Consider the following 14,341-nt stretch of genomic DNA (forward strand, 5'->3'; position numbering starts at 1 on the left):
TCAAGCCTCACATCTCAAGCTCCCACACTGAGCTAACGCTCCCGGAGCTCTGTCCATTGAACGCAGAGGGACCAAACTGATATCAGATCTCCATGAAACTCCCCTTATGAGAGCGAGTCAACCCCAAATTGTTAAAGTATAAAGCTTTGAATGGATTCAAAGCAGGGGTTAAATAGCTTTTTGTTTAGGTTCAAGCAGTGATTCATTTGTGGATGTTAAAGTACGTCAATTACAGGGAGTGAAGTAAATTGCAAAGCACTGGCAAGTGGTTTCAGCCTCTCAGATCATGTCAGCATTGCAGCAGTAAACATAAAAAGCATTACAGGTTTTTCTGTAATGTAACAGTGCATTTTTTCTAGCTACATCCAAAAAAACTTCATGATGTTGATTATGAAATCACTTATTTGCAAACTTATGGATCTGTTGCCTGAATATAGTAAGGTGGATCTTGGTGCCCATACATATTTATATATTCATTTCAATTCCTGGTACAACCAAATGCCTGTACCAATATGCAGCATTGCATAACAATGTAACACAAACCCAGTTTCATTTGTAAAAGCCAGTGTGTAGGAAGGAGGAGGAGAGAATGCAATGACTTTGTAATGACCTTTCTGGATAAATGGACTCTTTTGCTGTTTTCTAGGCATTGGACACGTCATGGTTTTCTTTAGAGGTGAACATCCACAGAAAGACAAAAGATGCTGACTGAAATGAGCAGCTCAACAAACCGTTACAAATACCAACAAGAGAGCTTGCTCATTCACTTCCCCAGTTTCTGAGGATTAGTGTGTGGAGAGACAAGTGTGTGTCTGTTTGTGTGTCAGTGGGGGATGCCTGTGGTCTCTGACACTGCTGGAAACCTTCTGTAGTTTTTGACAAGTGTGTTGTGTGTGTGTGTGTGTGTGTGTGTGTGTGTATGGTTCAGATCCTTCTCATCTCATTTGCCCCTGGTATGAGATGAATAACTAACCCCCTCTCCCCCACCTCTGCCCTCCTCTCTGGTATGAATTGCCAGGCTGATATCTCACTCTCTAGAGGGGCTGGAGGGCAATGGAGCTGACAACACAATGGCATTGTCTCTGCTGATGAGGAGCCAAAGTCTTAGGGGAAACACTTCCCATACCAGCCTCAGAAAAAGTGGGTAGAGCGAGTGCATCTGTGCTCGTTTGTGGGGTAAATAGTGTCTGTGTGTGGGATTTGAACATTTGTGCGTGGTGGAGTGGTGCTACGGAGCAGTGCTGAGTGTCATTGAGGTGCGAGGGGGTTGAGAGGAGAAGGAGGAGAGAGCTGTGCCAACACACTGAGAGGCCACTCAATTATTTAGAAGACCCGCCGGGTTCAAAGAGTCACAGCTAACACCTGCCAATCCACCACCTTCACAGCTTATCTGCTGCTGTTTTGATCCAGTGGTCTTAAAAGTACACATATAGAACTCACATTATTATTATTGTTGTCAACAATGATGAGAAAAACGCAGAGTTACAAAAATTCTGATTATACATGATATTTGCCTGCTCCTCTCTCGCCATTACGGCAGTGGATATAAAAGATATCTGAGCATTTCTTTTAAAGTTGCTTACAACCCCACTTGGTTTCCTCTTCTGTCTAATCACCCAAACACCCCCATGTTCAGACAGTGACCTCTGTCTTGCTGTTGGTGGGCAGTCCCTTGTGTTTGGGGTGCATGTGCGGCGAGTGGCCGTAGCCCAGCGGCTGCGAGAAGAGCTCAGGCAGCGTCTCGATGCTGAACTGCCTCTTGTTGGAGTAGGCCTGGCGCCGGCTGTTATGCTGGTGCAGCGGCTGGTGCTGCTGCTGCTGGATGGAGTGGTGCTGCTGCCCTTGGAGGCCAATGTGGGAAGCCACTGGGTGCTGCATGTGGCTCTTACTGGGGTCCCAAGCTTTGAATGCCGAGCTGGAGGTGAGTGGATGGGTGTTGGTCTTGGAGATCTTAGGCTTGGGGATCTGGGAGGCGTTGATGGTGATGGCCAGTGGCGCGTGGATGTCGGGTGGCGGGAGAAAGGGCTTGTCCTTGGGGTGGAAGTTGATTGGCTGGAAAGTGGGAGGGGACTGGCGGTGTGTATAATCTACCATTGGGTAGCTCTTGTAGTAGTCTCTTGCAGCCGTGTCTGGACGATGGGAGAGACAGAGGAGGCAGAGAAATAAAGGCAGAGACATGGTTAAATTAAGATGATGAAAAGTTAAGACAATCAGTGTTAAGAGTAGTCAGTGTGTGTATTAAGCTGACAATGCTGTAATTGTAGTATAAAAAAAGATAAGCAGCAGTATTATTCAGGGCAAAATAGCATATTCACATTAAAAAATTAAACTGTTATTGAAGTTCCCCTCACACCTATATCTTCAATTTGACCCTATAGACTAGCTCATGTGGTTAAATACAATATACCTACATGCACATTCCAGGCAAATCTGTAAAACTGTGGCTGCTGTACAGCATGTGTGAGTGTTTGTACTACATTTATGTGTTTGAGCTTTGAACTGTCTGTGAACTGACCATGGAGTTAAAAATACCAACAGCACCAGAGAAAAACAAATAGAGAGAGAGAGAGATAGAGAGGGAGAGAGAGAGGCTGAGAATAAAGAAAATACAGGAAAATGCAGTAAGAGGGAGTGCAGGGCAAAACAGGATTTTTGTAGGGAGTAAAAATAGAGTGGGTTCAGTGTGTCGAGTCAGATTAACGCGAGCCCTCAGAGTGGAACTTGACTCGGCTGTTCAGTCATCACCACTACACCCCCACTCACCCCCATCACACACACATACTCTGGCCTAAAGACACCAACAACCTTGTTTGCTTTGCCCTGTTTTATTTGCCCCCTTTTCCTGGAGAGGAATAAGAGACTGAGAATAAAAAAAATGCTTTGTAGTCTTTTTCCTTCATTCTATTGCTCTGAATTTGTCTTGCTCTTAGACTTGGTATCGTTCAATATCTTAACATCAGTCTTCATCTGTCTCTGAGCAGTTTGAGGTTCCTTTGAAACAACATCAAAGAGAACCTGTCATGGTCATTTCACATCTCCACCCTGGTTAAGAAAGCACAGAAACTAAGGGAACTTAAAGTAAAACTCCTGTGTCAAGTTCTTGTTAACTTAGACAGAGGAGTGATAGAAAGCATCCTGACTTGGAACATCACAAACTGGCATCAGATGTGTTTTGCCCAGGACAAGAGGACTTGTTGAAGTCTGTTTTAGTGGCATAAAGGGGACGGCATTCTGAATTTCAGAATCCTTCACATCCTTAAATCTCATAACATACCAGGTTACAGCTGCTGTCAACTTGTATGTTTTTTTTTATTTTGTTCGTGTCTGATCTTATCATCATTACACTCCAAACAGGAACATCATTACAAGATTATGTCGATATTCTGGTTAGAAGACAAATGACCAGTTGACTTTAATTTGTTGTAATGAACGTCAATGTATGTTGCTGGCTATTAGTGGGTGTTAATAAATGCATGTGAGATGAAGAGAACTGTACACTGTGCTCACAGGGATTTCAAGGTCTTCTGAAACATTAATGCAACTTAAAAAGACATCATCTAAAAGCATAGTTGGGTTGCTCTATGTACCGCATGAGCTGCTTGTAGTTTAAGGAAAATAGAGCCTTGCGTGTTAACATCATTGATTGATCTTTGGGCAACATTCAGTTAAAACACTCCAAACAGAAGTCATCCTTTGGCTGGCTGAATTCAGATTCCAGATTTACAGCTTTATCTACTGTACAGAGTTAGGAATACAGAGTTTAGCCGAGGCCTGTTTTTTTTTCTCTATAGCTATTACTGTTGATTCATTTCTAATCATTTGTTCACGACAAGATTACTGAGAACATTTATATTTTCAGGAAACACCTAGAGGAGAACATTCACACATGTTAGGAAACTGTCCAGTGTTATCACAGTCTGGTAATTGCTTATTGAACACTTCAAATGTGGGTCCATTGTGTAACTCCAGGGTACTTCAACAGCAGCATTCTCGGTAAAATTGTCCAAGCTGGTCTAAAGATTTGAATACTATCCTGCTTTTCTCCACACCCAGTGTCACTACAACCATCTCAACTGCTTACTGACAGGCTGCTGTGTGTCTGTGTGTGGTCTTGTTTTTCTCAAAAGCCAACTGGATTTGTTCCCTCATAACATGACAAAGCCACCTAAATGTAAGTATAACAATATAAAAATTAAAAAATATTAATATTGATAAATGTATTGATATACTAATTGGTTTATTAATGAAATAATTGAACTATTTGCACTGCCAGGACCAACAAATCAATTTTTTTGATGAGGTGTAGGACCTGGCTATGCAGATCTATTACTAACTAACAAGATGGTGCAAGAGAGATGTTGAAATGTATTTTGCATCCAATGAATTTACATCACAGAGGGAATGCTGCTGAGGTGTTTTCATGAAATCAAATCCAGTGTTTGATAGTATTTATGGCTGAGATTTTTCTGCAATAGCCATTTAATGTCTAGTGTTTAAAATTTAGGGGGATCTAATATTCATAACTTTGTTTTCATTATTTATTATTTCATTATTCCTTTGACCTTAGAATGAGCTGTATTTAATCTACAGAGGCTGTGGGTTGCCTTCCATTGATGCTGTCATGTTGCCATATTTCTGCAGTAGCCCAGAACGGACAAACACTGGATCTGGATAAGGATGTTCATGTTTTTCACCACTGTAATTTCTCTTTTGTGCTTCAAAGGGGAGAATGAAGTGAGGGAGTTTCAATCTGCAATTATGCCGCTAGGTGACACTAAATACTGCACACCGGTCCTTTAAATAATTTAATATTCAGTTGACACTCATAGAGTGTCACACAGCTTTACAGCCAATTGTTAGGTCACTCTTTAAACTGAGAGGCTACAACAAGTAGGGGCCCTGGGTTAACCAATCCTTGCTGCAGCAGCCATGGATTCGAATCCGACCCGTGACCCTTTGCTGTGTGTCACCCCTATTTCTCTCCCTTTCCATCCCTCCCTGTCTATCTTCATTCGTCCTATCCAATAAATGGCAAAAAGCCCCCAAAAATATTTTTATAAAACTACTAACCCTTCAGACAGTATGTCCTGCAGACTTGTGGAGAGGGATTTAAGAGACAGGAAAATAACTAAATTAAAGTAATCACTTTAATTATTCAAAAAACAGAGACTTAGGAGGCATATTTTTTCCTTATAAAGCAATACTGTATCATGATATTGATGACTAAGAATGAGGAGAATGAACAGAAAAACAGCTTTGCTTTCATTTAAATTTTAAAGATGGGGATGAACGTGTTTAGGATTAGTATTTGTGTGTATGAGTGCACATATTAATGTGTGTGTATTTGTGTGTGTGGGTTCATGTATGTGCATGCAACTGTATGTGTGCCACGCATTTTGCAAGAAAGAACACATTTACATACATTCTTCACACGCTAAAAAGAGGATAAGCCGCTTGATGTGTACGTGTCTGTGCGGAAAAGGGCATTGCATGGGTTTGGCATCTTTCAGCAGCTGTATGTTTGTCGCAATGAAGTGAAAAACGCACTTTGGACGTCAGCAGTATTGCTACAGATAGACAGACAACTGTTTTATTGTTTATCAGTTTTTGTAGGAACTACCATTTATTTATTGTGGACACTGTATATCTCCTTTCAGTGTAATACACTGCATCTGAAGCTTCAGCAACTCAAAGAAATGGTCAGAATCTCTGGACAGATCGGGAAAATCTGGGACGGCACAGAAACAATGAATTAAACACACTCTTCCTTCCCACAACAACTGCTGTTGCTGTCCTTTTGAATGTTTCCACACATGTTGCCAGCAGCAGCACCTGACAGCAGGGTCCTCTGTGACAGTATTAGGTGCCTTCCTCTCCATTTCACAAACTCTCCATCTGTTCAGTCTTTATCTCTCTCTCTCTCTTGTTTTCCATTCTTTCCATCTGTATTTTATATATTTCGTACTCTTCAACAACATCAGCTTTTGCTCTCTATCCAGCAGCAGCCTAAAGCTGGGCCACCGCATTATAGCTGCATAAGCTTGGCCCTCCAAAGGGTAACAGAGTTTGACAACATACTGTATGCTATTTGGTCTATTTTTAATACCATTTAATTGTGTTAGAGCAATGAGAAAACCTGCTCAGTATACTGTCTATAAACATGTGTGAATGATTAGCATAAGACCTAAAAGACAATGTAGCTAAAACCTAAAAGACAAATAGCATAAGACCTAAAATACAATGTAAACAATGTATACACCCTGATGGTTTTTTGGCAAGTAGTAAATCATTAATATTATAACTACCTTTGTGTACACACTTCATTATAAATAAATAAAAAATAGATAAAATTTTGCAACCCCCAGTTATAATTTCACAAGCGTTTTGTGAAGTCTCAGGAGACTCTCAGGGTGATTTTAGTTGTGGACAACATAACTAGCCACATTAAATACAGTACATATGTTGATCTTCATCATTAACCTCTTAAATTCTGATTTAGCCCTTATATTCCCTCTTTTCCACATTTCCATGACTCCTTTCGTCACAGGCATATGATGACTTACAGTGAATGAAATATTTAAACCCCTGATGGCATGTTCTTAGAACTGCACCATTACCTCAAATAGAAATATTCAGACTGACATATTTGGTACTAAACTTTGAGTTCTCCATTGGAATTTAAAATAGTTTTCTGTAGGTTCTGAGCAATGCTTGGCGCACATTACACATCTTTAAAGTATGGAACTGTGGGAAGGTCCAGCAGAGTTTAATAGGTTGAAATACAAACTTTGCAAGACAACAATTCCCTGCAGCAGCGCATAACACCCTGCAAGACAACTGCAAGACGACTCACAAGTAGAGTACAATTCTTCCACCAAAAAAAAATAAAAAATACTGGTGAATAAAATATCAAGAACCCCTTCCTCATTAGTCCCCACAGGAACTCCATTGATCATTGCTTTTACAAGAAACCCATAAGTGCCAAATATAAAAAATAAAACTTTGAACCAGTGGGGTTCATCTTCAAAGCCATCTTTTGGGGAATTTAAAATCACTTCAATTCATGTGGTCATAAAAAATACCAGAAGGTGTTTCAACCAATATGTGACCTGAAGAACATTCTAAAAAATGCATTATGCACTGCAAAAATATTTAATAATTTAATCTTGGACTGATTGTAACAGCTTTTTTCTCCTAAAACAAAAAACAAACAAACAAAACCTTAAAAGTAAATCTATGGATACATTTGGTTGTTTTGGTAGGAAAAAAAAAAACAAACAATACAAGTAAAAATCAATTCATTGTGCTTGTTAGGATGATGTTTACTTAACTCAATAAATGGCTGCAGATTTTATTTTTAAATGAAATCTGATTCTATTCTACACTACAAATCGTGCTCAGGCTGTTGGCTCATTAGACTTTAATTAAAGACCTCAGGCAGTCTTGGCCCAGGTCTTGGAGTCCTAGTGTCCTGGCAAACAGTCTTTCACGCCCTCTTCAAGAACATCCCTCCACCTTCTGTCTCGTGTTGTCTTTTCTCTCTCCTGAAGCCCTGACACTCATGGGAGACTAACCTGGATTGAGCTCTGAAGATCACACATGAAGTATTTCTTATTTCTAGACCAACCTGTACCGTCTAAATCCTACAATGTAAGTTTATCTCGTCCTCCTCTCACTTTGACATTCTGCTTGTTCATTCTGTCTCTGTCCTCTCACTTTCTCACTCTCTAACCTTTAGCATCTTTATCCCTACATTTTCTCACTGCCAGTCCACCTGTTCTTCTTTAATTAAGATAGATATATCAGAGCTGTCTGTGCCAGAGTCCTGCTGATACACCTGGCACAGGTTTGCAGTCACAGATTCCTGACCTCTTTGACCTGTTATGGCCTTCCTCGTTTTTTTCTTATGTGCTTACAGCTTAATTTTCTCTGTTTAACCTCCGGTGTCTTGCTTTGTACGAGAAATTTTAGAAAACAAACGTAATTGTTAACCACTGCATTTAGTCCCAGTGTCTTTATAAAGATTTCAAAGCAACTTGGTCCAGATACCTGCTGTTTCATCTGGCAAATGGGCAGCTATCCTGTCCAAACTGTTGTGTGTCCTAGCCATGACTTTGTCCACACAGCCAGGATCTCAGGACCCAGTGGCTTGTTTATTGCCCAGCAAGAGAACTGATAAGCATGTGTGAAAAGATGATTGGATTGTGTGCACATGTTTTTTTTTCCTCTCTTTGTGAGTGCATAATAGGGCACAGTACTAAATACTAATAATGAAAAAAGAGTCTCTTAATTTATGTTTAATTTCCTTAATAGATTTTTTAAGAGATGCCAAGTAAACGGTTTAAATAAAAACAAAATACTAAAATATTTTTTTTTTATCCAATGTAATGCATAGAATATATAAGTGCTTATTTCAGTACAGCATGCCCCCAACAACCTCCAGCAAGCAAACAGGGCAAGAGAGGCAAAACTCGGGGGAAAAAAGGTTGCTAAGCTTTTCCTGTAGCTGCTCCTTAAGCTTACTGCTGTGAGTGCACAGTGGTCAGAGAAGTCGACTTGGATGAGTGTATCAACATATTGTTCAGCTCCTTCCTTCTCTTGTCTGGATTTTGGCAGCTTGAAAATCAAAGGACACAACTGACATATTTAGAAAATTGAGAGGGGCGTGTCCAGGGGGGGATATAAAGCCTGGGATTATTACTTTTCTATTTATACTTATGATATAAATCAAATCAAATCAAAACAAAATTGATCCAAATTTTCTGTCACAATGTGAATCTAATTTATAGTATGGTGAAATATATGCCTTGTTTGAGTGCCATTAAAGGATTTTAAGTAGATCCAGTTTAAGTTTTAGTATTAAGTATAATATACTTGATAATAACACACCATTGCATTTCCCTTTGATATTAGTCTTTTGGTTTGTTTTGACATTTTAATTATTTGGAATCTAATATTGTGTCAACTTTTATGTTGCATATGCATGTGGGTGTGTGCATGAAGACAGTGGGAAACAGAGAACGACAGAGAGAATAAAGGAAGAAGAGAGGTTAAGAGCATGTTGGGTTGTATGCATACTGATCAGTGTGTGGAAATGCTAGATTTAGGTGTGCTGTATGTGTGCTGTGTTAGCTGTTAGGTGCATCATTAAGAGCAATTGGACGCACAGTGCCAGAGGATCAATGTCTCTGATGGCAAAAAGCACAACACACCAGAACTGTACTGAAACAGAAGAATACATACAGAGGAGTTCCTGTGTGTGTTTGTTAGAGAGAGATAAAAACAGCAGATACCAAACAGAGGGACACAAAGAGGAGCAGCTCATCGTCTGTGTGTCATCACACAGAGACAGAACTGAACACCTAGACATTGAACGAGAGGAGAGAACGGAGAATTGCACCTCGATGTGTGAGGGATTTGTTATTTTGAGCTAGTTTTTTTTGTTGAGTGGTTGGGGGGGTGCTGCTGCTGCAATCGGCCTTTGTTTCTCACTCAGTGAGCAGAATAATAAGATGAGATTTTCTCGTTCCTTCGCCTTTTCTGTTCTGTCTATTTTTCTATTTTTTTCAATTCTATTCTCATCTTGCTTTCAACATTTGCAATGGCTTTCTGAATGGCTGCAATTTTGTCATGTTTAAAGGGTAACTACACTCTCAAATTCTGCTAGAGCACATTTAAAAAAAGCAACAGATGAGTGGGTGAGCAAAGACTGTAGGAAGCACTGTCTTGTGGCTACGTAGTGTGTGACGCAGGGGAGACTATTATAAAATATGACCGTAAATATTTCTAATTTCTGAATTCTGGAGTTCTATTGTAGCTCACAATGTCATAACATCACAGGTCGTCTTCTGTATCTTAAAACGACATGATGATGAACTCTACTGTAAGTCACAAAGACATTGCTTCACTTCTTTGTAGTTTGTAGTACAGTGTATTATTTGGTTTAGTTAACTGTTTCTATTAAACTGAACAATAGATTATTTTTACTACTATAACTCTCACGTAATTGTTATTATTGTGAACAATAAACAATAAACTCTAAGGGTTTTAATGGAGAGAAAATATAATTTCTGTTAAATAAAGACAGAGAACCGCCTGCTGCATGAACTCAACTAATAACTCCTGTCTTGGATTTTCCTGTATAAAACAGGACACAACATCTGTAAACAGGTAACCCATGGCTGAGGCCTATAACACAAGCAGCACATCACTAACTAATAATGTTATTACATATGTAGGGTTAATGGTTATGTTAGAAAACAACAACATTCACGACAAGCTCATCCAAAGTGAAGTATGTCCATACTGTGTAATGTTAGCGAGGCTGTCCTGCTTTTTGAGGTATTTTGGGGGAATTCACACTTCAGTAACTCTGGCAACGTTACCCAAGATAGTATAGTAGCCTGATCTCACCTTTTTTTTTTTTTTTTTATTAATAGTGATTTTTTTATTGTTATAAAATACTGTGATAAAATTTACTTTCAACTGTTTCCTTTAAGCAATATTGCTGGTTTTTGGCAGGAAATCAGAAGGTTTTGTTTGAAATATAAAAACCAGATGTTTCAAAAATGACTCAGAGGTTCAGGCTGGTAAATCTGTCACCATTATCATTTTTAAACTGCATTATGCTTGACAGACCAAACCAAAGTAAGCAAGCAGTCATCCTGGCTTTGTCCTTAAAAACTTTGGCTGTCCCATACTCTTTAGTTTCTGTGTCTGTTACTCTGCAGCTATGATGGGCAGTCCTGTCTCTCTTTGCATACCGAATCAATGAACAGTACATGTACATGTGTCAAACTGTCATTCCTCATCATCGTCACTATGTCCTTGTCTGTCTGTGGTGATCAGATGATAGATGGTATGTGTCTGTGTGTATGTGTATATGCATGTTTATGCCTGTGACCCTTATGTATGTCAGAAAGAGGAAGTATATTGTATATGTGTGTGTGTGTGTGTGTGTGTGTGTGTGTGTCTGGTGGGTAGGACATTTATTCATGCATTTTCTTACTTTGCGTGTGTTTCTGTGCGAACGAGAAAGAGAGAGAGAGAGAGAGAGAGAGAGAGAAGCCAGAGACAAGCTGGAGGCCTGAACCAGTTGCTTCAAAATGCTACTGTCCGACTTCTGACACATCAACAATGCCTAACTGTGTGTGTGTATGTGTTGTGTGTGTGTGTTTTATCCCTGTTCTTTTAAATAGTGAAAATTCCTTTAAATAGTTAGCACTCTGTTATGAGTTATGTCATCATCAGTTATGTATTCATGCCATCATCGTACCTTTTTTCCACAGCTCATTCATGGTTACTATTAACAGAGAGGCAAGCTGTCAATAACTGTCAGCATTATTGTGGCTAAGCTTTAGGCATAATAAACAACTGTGTTTTTTTCATGGTTGTGAGGCAACAATTAACCTATGTCTGCTTTGTTCAATACAGGACTTCCCCAGTTTCAGAAAGTAATGCACCATTAATGTTATTATTTCACATCATAGGAGGAAGTTATTTATGATTAGAACTTATAGACCAAATTGAAGGAATAAAACAACACAATATATGTTAGTAAGGTGTGAATTGGTATACATTCTACAAGTCTCTGGAATGATAAACACATTTCCTCCAACACCTACTCCCTCATTTGGTGTTTTGATGAAAGTGTCGCACACGTCGCCCAAAAATGTCTCAAGGGTGTTCAGTTGCGTTGAGATCTGGTGACTTTAAAGACTATAGCACATAATTCAGTGATTTATGCTGTTCATTTCACCAAGGAGAGATTTATTACAGCTTCTTCCTTTCATTTATGCGTCTAACTCTAGTCTGCCCCTGTAATGGTCAGTTATGTGTGGCACTGTTGTTTTACACTGTAGTAAATAACATAAGTCCAGTTGTTCTTTTTTTCTTCAAAAACCTGCGATATTTCTTTAAAATATTGTATCCAGCTAACATATTCACACTGGTGGAGCAAACATGCATTTATGAAAGGGACATTATTAAAATCAGGGTTGGGGTTTTCGTTCTTGTGAGTTGCTGCCATGATCTGATATAATATGCAGGACGAAAAAAAACAAAAAGAAAATAAGCCACGGCACTCAAACATGACTCATGTGATTGGATGAGAGTCAGACTCATAACAAATACATTATCCCAATGGGTGCTTGTGCTCCCTTAACCACTTCCTGACTCAGTATGTGCATCAGTGTGGGGAGATTTAGTATTTTTTATCATACTGATACAGTTTGTCAATACTGTACAGTATCTCTGACATCTGTGCATGCTGCCTGTGTTCTGTATGTGTCTTGTTTCATTCATATCACTAGTTTAATCCATTAGTAATTATTCAAACATGCCCACATGTGGTTGTAAAGTTGTGTTTCTCCATGTAATAGTGTGTGTGTGTGTGTGTGATGTGTGTGTGTGTGTGTGTGTGTGTGTGTGATCCTACTCACCCACAGCCTTGAGTGAGGTGTACTTGTTAAAACCAATACCCAGGTTGTTGTGAGGATGAGACAAGGCCATGGCTGGACCCAGGGGAGGCAAGGCTGCATTGTTCAAATGGTTATGATCTGAGGGAGCAAGAGACAGGCAGAGGGAGAAAGTTACATATAAATAGTGGGCACGTATTAAATGCATTTTGCAAGTTTCAGCCAAAGAAAATGCAAATCAGTACATGTTTCCATCAACTGGTGTTCTGAGAATATTCTCAAGCTGAACTAACAATATTACACAATTAAAAGTCTGGTACATTGTGGCCTTTCACGACTGATGCCAACTTAAGATGACATTTATGTTTTTTTAGTACACTGTATCCAGAAGGTGACATAAGATGCTAGTGAGGCTCTTTTTTTGGAAGAGTGGATGTAATGATTATTGAAGGCTCGATAACCAGCTGCGCATTCCTATCAGCCCTCATTGCATAGCGTTTCTGCCTAAAATAACAAATATATTCATAAAGCCTTTAGATGTGCAGGTTACCCACGACAGAGGCAAACATTACTTAAAATAGCCCTGCTAGCTGACAGGCAAAATAACAAACACAATTACAGAATACAACCTGCATAGATATCTCCTTACATTGTAACAGACACACAAATACAGTTTGCTTTCTTTAGGAAAAATATGACATTATGAGTCACAGAGTTTGATTTTGCTGTATTACATTTACATTTTTTCACTATACCTTTCCTTGTTTATGTTAATTCAGGCTGTTTAATTCATGTATCACAATCATTGGGTCATTTAGTCCAATGCATATGCATATGCATGTAGGTGTACAGCTCAGCCATTATAACACTCCCACTTTCATTACCCTGCTGATACACTCCCTCCTCCTTAGGTGCTTTGTTTCTTGGTATTAATTATTTAACTTTAATTTAATGGTCATGTTTATTAAGAGGAGATTTTTCTCCCAGCAGAATCTTCGTTTCTCAAATGTTTTGAGAGCGTCCTCAGAGTAGTCAGTTCCTTGACATAAGCATCTCTGACTGAATTATTGTTCATGATGCAGCTGAATATCAATAATGTATTTATAATAGTTTGTCCTACTAACTGATATTAATTTTTGTTTATATTGGTGCTCCTGGTAATTCTGGTAATGTTGTTATAAAGGTGATCCCATGTGTGTTACACATACATGGCACCTCTGATGGATGACAGTTTGGTTATTTCGAAATCTGAGGGACCTGAGTGCAAAAAGATGTTTGCTTTCAATGTTGATGTGACACTGGAGATTCCAGTTCTGCAGGTCAATTAGAATAAACTCTTCATGCTATAAAGACAATCTTTGATCATCCAAATATATATGTTTTTTAAATCAAAAATGTATCAAATTACAATGTGATACACGAAATGTGTTGGTTTTTAGTAATGAATCCAAAGATAATTATCACCCGGCTGCAGTTCCCCTCAGCTACACAGAGCTTTATAGCAGCTTTTAGCTCATTGTTTTAATTTTACAATGTAACACATTTAGTCTCATTGCTCTCATCAACCTCGTTTTTCTAGCAGCAAAAATACCTACTGTATGCCACCTGCACTGCACCATACAACAGACTGACACAGTTAGCAACGGGCTGGTGAACATAGTGATAGTTTCCATAAGATGAAGAAATCTCAATTCAAGGAAACATTCTGGTCTCACTTTGTTGTAGAAACAAGGGATAGCAGTTCATTTAAGAATGATACAACAATGTCTGAAAATATTCCACATTGCATCTTTTACTGTTAAACCCTCCTGGAGCCCACAGAAAAATCAAGGTCAGGCCAGGATTACCTCACTCCTAAAAAATGTCATAACCCCAAAAACTGTTTCCCACAGGGTTAAAGCACACACATACTCTCTCTCTCTCTC

General features: G+C 39.1%; 1 protein-coding gene across 1 annotated transcript in view; it reads right to left on the reverse strand.

Annotated features, from left to right (window-relative positions):
* Positions 1-979: 979 nt before the first annotated feature.
* Positions 980-14,341, reverse strand: part of LOC118323429 (protein shisa-8-like) — an 83,650-nt gene continuing 70,288 nt past the window's right edge. Inside the window, exons 3-4 of the mRNA XM_035655395.1 lie at positions 12,441-12,557; positions 980-2,129 (exon numbers count right to left, since the gene is read on the reverse strand). Of these exons, the coding sequence (XP_035511288.1) occupies positions 1,633-2,129; positions 12,441-12,557 (614 nt within the window). The 3' untranslated portion in view covers positions 980-1,632. The remainder of the gene's footprint in view (positions 2,130-12,440; positions 12,558-14,341) is intronic.

Source organism: Morone saxatilis, unplaced genomic scaffold (genome assembly GCF_004916995.1).
Source record: "Morone saxatilis isolate NCDOM2014 unplaced genomic scaffold, NCSU_SB_2.0 Contig14, whole genome shotgun sequence".
Classification (NCBI taxonomy): Eukaryota; Metazoa; Chordata; class Actinopteri; family Moronidae; genus Morone; species Morone saxatilis.